At 35.1% G+C, this 9,251-nt stretch overlaps 1 protein-coding gene across 1 annotated transcript in view; it reads left to right on the top strand.

The window, feature by feature from the left end:
- The window catches only part of LOC139150333 (echinoderm microtubule-associated protein-like 6), a 45,029-nt gene extending 38,845 nt beyond the window's left edge, over positions 1–6,184 (top strand). Inside the window, 3 exon segments of the mRNA XM_070722635.1 lie at positions 1,837–1,990; positions 2,609–2,709; positions 3,198–6,184. Coding sequence (XP_070578736.1) covers positions 1,837–1,990; positions 2,609–2,709; positions 3,198–3,222 — 280 coding nt within the window. The 3' untranslated portion in view covers positions 3,223–6,184.
- Positions 6,185–9,251: the final 3,067 nt, after the last annotated feature.

The raw sequence follows: 9,251 nt of genomic DNA on the forward strand, positions 1-9,251 counted from the left end.
TGTTTCCTTGTTTTGTGGAATGTTGTCTTGTTTCACGCTTTGTCATCTTCCGATCGATACTGTATCGTAGTGTCAGTTTCTATTCTCAATTTCACATCAACACCTACGTACAGGCTAGTCACTCAGCATTGTCAACATCCTAAAAACGGATCACCTCCAGTTGCCTGCCCACTTTGTGTCTCACTCTCGCCTACATGTACAGCGAGTCAGAAACCTTTTGTCCCCTTCATTCCAGCATGTCGGCATCCGGGTCGAACTGTCGCATTCCTTTTTTTAACTGTTTGAGACACTTTGTTTTTTTTTTCAATCACGCATCAAGGAATTTAAATCAGCAAGTAGGGATTCCCTTCCTCTTGATCTCAGAAGACAAAAATAAAACCATCAAAAGAATCCCGCAAGTTTCAGTTTGTACCGGTTTTATGAAGGGTACATCCCCATGTTATGGTCAGGGCATTCAACATTCTCATGTTTGTGGCAAGGTAGATCCCCCATTTGAAAATGGTACGTCCCCTCTAGTTTACGGGTTCATCACCACTGGATTAATGGTACATCCCCAGTTCAAAGAAATAAACACAGTCATTCAATAAAGAGAGTATCACTTCCTGTGGTAGACTTGTCTCATGTCATTTAGGGACATGGCTCATTGAATGTGTTGTTCACTTCACCTGCCTAGGGGCGCACCCCCTATCCCTTGGGGAAATCACCCACACTCTGTTGCTTCATTTGATAATTTTAAGATTGTAGTAGCCCATGTACAGTTTTGCATATCTGTGTAAATTCCTCGTGATGTTGAAAGTTATGGAATGATTCATCGCCAGAGCGGCAAGTGGAATCATATTACTTTCACATATTTGGCATTTCCACAAAAAATGTGTACACTCTGCCAATGTGAAGTTGTAATTTATATTGTAACAGTGTTTTCTGACTTAAAGCATGAGGTCTATAATGAGTTTTAAAATACAGATCTGGTAGTTGTCATCTAAATACACAGCTCATCACGTATCTTACACGATTTCTTTTCTAACTTTTAATATCTCAAAGTGTGCATTAGAATGGACTCGACCAGCATCTGATATTTTACATTTCCCACCTTTCATCTCCTAGTTTTAGATTCTTATCTACTTTCATGATAATATTTACATACTGAGGCGATGAGGTTGTGTAATTGAATATACCAGTGAGAGACTAGCAGTGTAACACATTACTGTAGGACATTCAAACAGAATTGAAAGTAGCCATAGGTTCTTAATGCCTGCTTGCTTTATATAATTATGTTATTATTATTATGATGTTCATCAAAAGAAATACTATGCCCAAAGATTTTAATTTTCTATGTTTCTCGAAATGAACTGTGAAGTCAGTGGTCAATCTAGCAAGTGTTGAAATGACAATGACAGTGAGAAAATTGAAATTGTACCACTGGTACATCATACAGTAGTATGTATGTTTAATTTTTTCATTATCGTCACTGTCAATGCTTGGATGGTGTGGAAAATTTTTTGAAAAATAATGCACTTAAATTTGCAGTGTAACTTCCAATGTTATTTTTATTGGTTTTATAGGAAATGTCATTATGTTTCTTTATTAGTATTTTATCAGTTCCATATAGGTAACAGCATACTCAGTATAGTGTTGCTGTGTCGGTTATTAAAGTCATGTGAGGAACTGTCGTCTGTGAGTTGTTAATCAGCCATAGAAGGAGAGCTTTTCTTACAAATCCGTTTGTCCATCCATTCATGTCTCTGTTCCAAATTTAGCTCAAATTCTTGGAATTTGCAAGCAGCTGCTTATAACCCTCTTCCTCTTTTCTTTGTGTTATCACTTTCCTATTGACAGTGTGCTGGGTCAGGAGGTCATTGGTATTTGGCCAAAGAATGCTGACAAAGCCGACGTAAACACCGCTCACCTAGCTCACACCTGCAGCGCCCTAGCCACTGGCGATGATTTTGGCTTTGTTAAGCTTTTCCAGTTCCCATGCGATCAAAAATATGTAAGTGTTGTTTTCAGTAGAACCAAGCTATGACACAAAGAAATACTGAAGTGTGTGTAATCAGTGGATATGCACTTTAGCTGGAGGGCGTGACCTTTCGATACCCAATCGCTCTGCAGCAGATATTAAAATCACAGAACAATCAAATTGGTTACTCAGTAACTACTTGAGGAGACTCACATATTCAGGTATTATGTTGATTTGCATGCCAATACTAAAACCATATTTATCAGTGATTTATGAAAATGTCACTGACCTTTTGAACTCTTGGCTTTGTTCTGATTTAGTTTGTTTGCAATAAAAGTAGTGGTGCTTACATACTGGATGTGAGTTGGGGCTTTTTGAACTGTGGGTCATTGCTTTAAAGCTGTGCTGTGTTTATAAGATCAGTGAGTTGAATAAAAAAAAGTATGTCAGTGGGAAACAAAGATAAGGCCATGAATATTTCAGGCAGTGGCTCAAAATTCAGTAGTGTAAAATCTGTCCTGTACAAAGGATATGATCTTGGAGCATTAGAAATGTTATCAATTTCAAGATTTGATCAAATACTTGTAAATCAAATATTCTGTAGCTGTCTCCTCAGCAATATTTACTACTTTGCCTTTATTACCCACATAGGCACCTCATAAGAAGTATGTTGGCCATTCAGCTCATGTCACCAATGTGAGGTTTACATTTGATGACCGATACCTGGTCAGTGCTGGTGGTGATGATTGCTGGTAAGTCAGTCTTGCATCAGCTGCACTCATTTTTGTTTAGATACGTGTACAGGTCATCCCTCAAAATCCAGCAAAGAGACTGAGGCAATACGTGGGTGGCAGTGTTTTGCTTTCAGGAAGAAAGGTTTCTACACGCATAGAAGTACTCCTGGCACACAGATAGAAAATCTTCAAAACAGGCAAACAATAAGTCACATTTTATTGATCGATGTCAAAAGACAATTGTGATTGGTTGAATTGAGCAAAGTAGGAAAACCGGGTCAGGACGTCACATTTTATTACCTTACAGTAAAGCAAATGATACCAGACTGGTAATACATCATATATTCACCAACAAGTGTTCAACAGATTCAAAGTTTGCTCCTACTGTAGAACCAGAAAGAAAAGCTGCACACAAACTTTCGTCTGGTTCAGGTTAGAAAATATAGCCTTGACATTTATAGATTGTTCTCATCTTATTATGTTACTTTCCTTTTTTTGTGTTTCAGTCTGATCATCTGGAAGACTCACTAGAGAGACATTTGTGCCTTCCATTTAGAGTTCAAAGTTCAGAAGTCAATACTATAAGAGCCAGGCAATATCGCATCAATGAGCAACCATATCATTATCAATCAATCTTAGAATTCATTTATCTTTCCCTTCCAAGCCATGGTTAGCGTTGGCCATGTATATTAGCTGCTTGTCTATATGCATCTTTCAGAGCATACTTAAGCAACATGTTTCAAGTTATTTTTCTCGATTTTCTGATGATCAATGAAAGTGATGCATTGTCAGCCAGAAAGCATCCTATTGGCTTAGCAGGGTTTAAATTAGCCAATCAAACATTTCTTTTGGTTATCAAGAAATAGCATACAGGTTCTGAACATTGTGGTATTCTGCCATATCAACACTGTAAATTATATACATCAAAAGATTTATATTTTATATTCTGGCGCTACTAAATCTTTGTGATCTGTACAATTTGAAATTCTTTGCAAATGCAGTATCTTCATGGCTTTATAGCAAAATAATTTTTCCTTGGAGACTGGTAATGCATATTTTTGTATATTTTGTATCCTAAAAATGTAAGTTTAAGAACATAGCTTTTCTTTTGTATATGAATGGCGCTTACAGAATTAAAATTATGCCAAATGCCTTTCAGTGCTTTACATTGGAAATAATGATATTGAAAACAAAACTGTAAAAGTAGACATTCTTTGGAAACAGTTTGTGTAACTCAGACTTTTCTGCAATTTCTTTCTCTTTTTTTGATATTTTCGGGTCTATGGTCATCTTACTGAACCAAGTAAGTTCACTTGTTATCAAGTTGTATCTTTGAATGAGAATATAAATTGTTATCAATCATTATTTTCCATCTTGAATGTGAGACAGTGAAATCTAACATGTACTGTACTATATGTAAAAAAAACCATATGTAATTAGATTTAGATCGATAGTACTGTCAAATTTACTGCAAATGAAGTAAGGGAATTACTTTTTGTACATTATTGGAGTAATATGACAGTAGACTGAAAGTGGTGTAGGTCATTATCTTTCCTTTATAAAAGTCACAAACTTTATTCCTCATTTTCCAGTTCACTTTATTTAGTAAAATATTCTAAAAGCTGATCGTAGTCTAAGTACTGGCCATATTTTTCTCTGATCCATAGTTTTCTCTGATCATAGAATGTCATCAGTGCTCAAATTTGCAGCAACAAAATTCTGAAATGGACATATTACATAATAAGGTAGAATGATGTAAGTTAGATAGGCAAGTATGAAATAGCTTCATAGTTATGAGAAGTTTTAATAAAATTGAGATTTGGAAAAATGATGATTTTCAAATTTGAAAAAATTGAAACCAGTCAGAATTATATAGAGAAGGGAGCGTCATTAATTCGTAGGACATTAATGACAAAGCTATCATATAAAAATTATTAAAGAATGTTAACTTAAAGCCATCTCTGTAGCTTTTTGTAGTTCAAGTTCATTACTCCTTTGCACAGTAAATGGTAATATAATGTATTTTGAGAATAATCATTCTTGATTTACTGGAGTTAGTACCAGTATTCATAGTGTTCTTGCCAAGGTGATTTTGAATTATCAGCTGTGTACAAACTGAAAGCTTTAATGGTAATCATTTTGTTTGATTTTTATCATGAAACGATGAATATCAATGATAAAATGGTAAGAAAGTCTCATCACAAGACTACCTCCTCAGTTAATAATATTCTTTATTGATCAAGAAATTAGTAGAAAGTTATTAAAGCATGGGGGTATTACTGTCTGTGAGTTTTACAAGCACTCACACACAAACAACCTGTAGATGTTCATTCATTAACAATTTAACAAATAGTTCCACAAAGTTGTTTTTGACTACTCTACACCAATTGTTGGTCGTAACCTTGCTCAGACAATAATGGGTGGTGGTTGCTGATTTGCTCAAAAGATTACCAACCTGCTGGAATACAATAGAAATCAATAACATAGGCCCATAACGTCATCTCTCTCTGTGGTGGAATGAATTCAGTGGACTTGTAGACTGTGCATGGGGTACTGTCTCACTTTCTGTTACTGAGTGGGTGGGTTCCATTGTTCTGAAACTGATAGAATGCTGAAAGTAGTGTGGGTGATTTGCAGTGTTCCGAAACTGCTTGAAATCTGAGAGGAGGGCTGTATACCAGGGTATGAGTGAGATTTCGTTAAAAGTTGAAGATTTCGCAAATAGGATAACAAAGCACAACCTGTGCCCACTTCAACTCATCACTATCCCATTAACATAACTATCTTTCGATTTTATTCAAGAGCATTCCAGGATTTGGATTTGGAATTGGAATTTGGAATTGTCAACAAGTTTCCACCATGCTGTCATCTATTGTTCAGAACTTTAATTTAAATGTGAAAGGGATAAGAGCTCACGTGCATGGGTTTTAGGTCATTGACCGGTGAGAAATGACAGAGTAGGGAAACAGTCTTCACTGCAAAATCTATGTACCGGTATTCTATATGTATGTATAACGTTGATTTGTCAATACATTCCGTACAGAATGGGTGAAATGAAGACAGGAAAATTGTATCAGTAATTTTTTTCTGCATCCTAATGCAATGCTGTCATTCTTTACATACCTCAATGGGCATCAGTAGGTGTGGAAATAAATGAATGATTTAATTCTGATGCTATGCTTTGCTGCCTTGCCACCAGAACCAAACCTCCAAGCCATCTCACAAGGCAATTGTGATGTTTCAAGTTGGCTGTTACAAGAATTAACAGGCTTGTATGGTTAGTCATACCAAATTTATAGTGTACAGCCAAACATAATGTGTTCTGAGTCACCTCAGTATCTAGCATCAAACCTTAGAACATTTCTGAGAAGAACTTTTTCACACATTGTAGAAGATTCTGTTATCGGGAAATACTAGTGCTCTGATTCTGTAAGTCTTTTAAGAAATATTTTGTAATAAATAGCAAAGAAATAAAAGAAACTATTTAATCACACTATTCAATGCATATGTCTTTTTTTCTGAAGAATGAAAAAGATTTCTATCAATTAACAAATTCTCATGGAGAAAAGTTAAACATTTTATACTTCCACAAAGCTGCAACTTCAATATTCACCGTACCAAATGTAAAAGTATTTCAAGTCATAGTTTATTACATCAATGTAGAAATGGTAAAACTTAGGATTCTAAATGAATGTCTCGTGAAAATGTCGCTGTTGTAATTTTGAATTTTTTTTCACCAAAAATAGCGGAATGACCATTCCTTTGTGATACTGTTATACTGTGAAAGTGACATCACATGTTTACATTACTGAGAAAGTTTACGCTTTGAAAAGAATGAAGAAATCCAGACATTGGTAATGGCTATGTCGGCCATAAGACAATTAACTCTTTCAGTTAAGGGGCGTTCAGTTATTAGGGCCTGGGGATTGGGGTACCACTTGATTTTCATAAGTATCCATCCCATCAAAAGCAGTTTTAGTGTTCAAAAATAGTCTGATTCGTTTACCTGAATAGTTTACCTGTAGACTGCCATGAGAAGTGAAATTATACTTTTAGGTGAAATTCCAATATAATGATTGTTGTCCACATCTGAACTTTCAAACTCCCTATTTGAATCCAAGTACATCTGTATCAATTGTCAAACACATTAAAGCACAGATTTAGTTAGTTTAGAATTGTTTAAAAAGTTAAAATAGTTTTCTTGTAGACTCAGATGTATAGCGTATGAACATTTTCAGTGAAATTCTAAAATCAAATTTCTTGAACACATATGCCCTTGTAACCATCCTATTCTAATCAAGGACAATTATGTTAATTGTCTGACGTCTATATATGCACAAACATAGCAAGTTTTTCATTGGAAAAAAATTATTCACAGTTTTGTCATAGACTCTCATGTATAGTGACATTTTCGGTGAAATTCCAAGACCAAATTTCTTTACACATAAGGGTAACCACCGTATTACAATCTTGTACATATATGTCAATTATCAAACGTCTATGATAAATGCATAGATATTACTAGTTTTGTATTGAAAAAGTATTATTCATAGTTTTCTCATAGACTGCCATGTATAGTGAATCAACATTATAAGTGAAATCCAAATATCAAATTTTTATATACACATCATTTCCTTTACATGCCACTTCAAGCAAAGGACATTATACGTACATTATCAAACATATTTAAATGTACAGATATAGCTTGTTTTTTTATTTGGAAACATGTTATCAATAATAGTTTGCCTAATAAATCCAATGTCTTATGCTTTTGCCTTTGCCTTCTAATAGTTGCGCAAAAAATGGTGACCCTCCCCAAAAAGGTATACGTGAAATTTCTTGACCCTTCAAAAATACCTGCACAAAAAATTGCTATCCATCTGAAATTTCTGTCCAGTCCCTTTGAGGGGATTTCAAAATTATAGCAAGTGAGAAGGGGAGATTCAAACACATTGTGAGTTTGTTAGGGGAGGGGTCCTTTGAAAAAAATCGATTTTATCGCCCCTCCCCATGGTGTTTTTAAATGCAGCTTTACTCAAGCACTTTGGGTGGGGGTGGGGGTGTCATGAAATTTTTGTCATCTTAAAAGAGGGGTCATCAATATTTTTGTGTAATGGTTAGGGGTCCACTTATTTTGACTGATGCAAAGGAAGAATTTGCAGGCCCACCTCCGGCCATAACGTTCCCTTCTGAAAGACTGGTGACGTAACACTGTGGTTATAGGATCTGTGAAACGGGTACAATTGTTCAAGTTTAAACTGTGCCCTCTGTGAAACGACAGCACTGGTATATGCTGCCATGCAGAAATCAAGAACTGAGGCATTAAAGTAAAACGTCATAAATAAAACAGTGCGACCATCCTCAGGTTGACTCAGTTTTAATGTCAAATTGTATCTTAGTAAGTCTGTAATTAGGCAATGGAAACTTCTTTGAATTGGCAATTAGCAGAAGGTGTGAAAGAGAAATTAGGTTTACAACTATAATTCTGGCTGTCGTTTTATGAATTAATGTACTCCTCATAAAGTTTAATATACTGAGGTCATTCACCCTAGCTTTACATTGAGGATCTAGCAATATGATGTACACTGGAAAGCCATTGACACTTGATTTGAAATATCCTTCACAGAGATATACAGCTGCATGAGGAACAGCATGATAGAAAACAGATAAAAAAATACCTGCTATTTATTTGTACAAGCTGACAGTTGACAAATATTTGATGGCATATGGTGAAATTTACTGTCACTGACATTTATAGTGCTGCAAGATGCATTTTACAGTTCTGATTGAATTTACAGCTACATGCTCCAGGCAAGCTTATTACGGCAGGACTTTGGTAATTGTTTAGTTTTCTAATTACATGTAAATATGGCTTCAATGAAAACTGCGGTCAATGACACTTGCAGTCCCATACAATATTGGCTGCATTGAGCTCACAATCTCAGTTCCTGTTTTGGCTTGTATAATACTGACATCACATGCACACAAACACCAACATTTTAATTCCCATGGACAATATGTCACCATTTTGTGCTGTGTTTCTTTCCTGCCAATAATTTCAACAGATCAAAGAATATTCTTGATGCTTTTATTTAATTTTCTATTTAATTGTCATGGTTTTACCGAATGCTAAACTTGTATGAAACTCACCCGCAGATTTATGAGAAAGTGAAGGTATGTAAGAGATTATAATCGAAACCAAACAAGCAAATTAGACATGAATAGTCTCATAAATATTATAGTAATGTCATATAATTATGAAATAATGGATATTATCAATGCAATGGTTTTGGAATTTCAGTGCTGAGCTTCCTTTCAGCTGTGCCACTTGAGAAATTGTGTTCATCTTTGAGTGATGCAATTTACCATTGAAAAGAGATCAAATTTATCATTGAAAAGTGTTGTATCAATGTGTCATTCATAGAAATACCAGTATTTACATGACCCTGGACAATGTGATATGAGAATCATATTTTTAATGACTCATACCTGTGCATCTATGTTTCAATAAAATTATCTTGGCACATGACATACACAAAGAAAATTATCATTCTCTCATC

This window comes from Ptychodera flava, chromosome 14, assembly GCF_041260155.1.
Source record: "Ptychodera flava strain L36383 chromosome 14, AS_Pfla_20210202, whole genome shotgun sequence".
Taxonomy (NCBI): domain Eukaryota; kingdom Metazoa; phylum Hemichordata; class Enteropneusta; family Ptychoderidae; genus Ptychodera; species Ptychodera flava.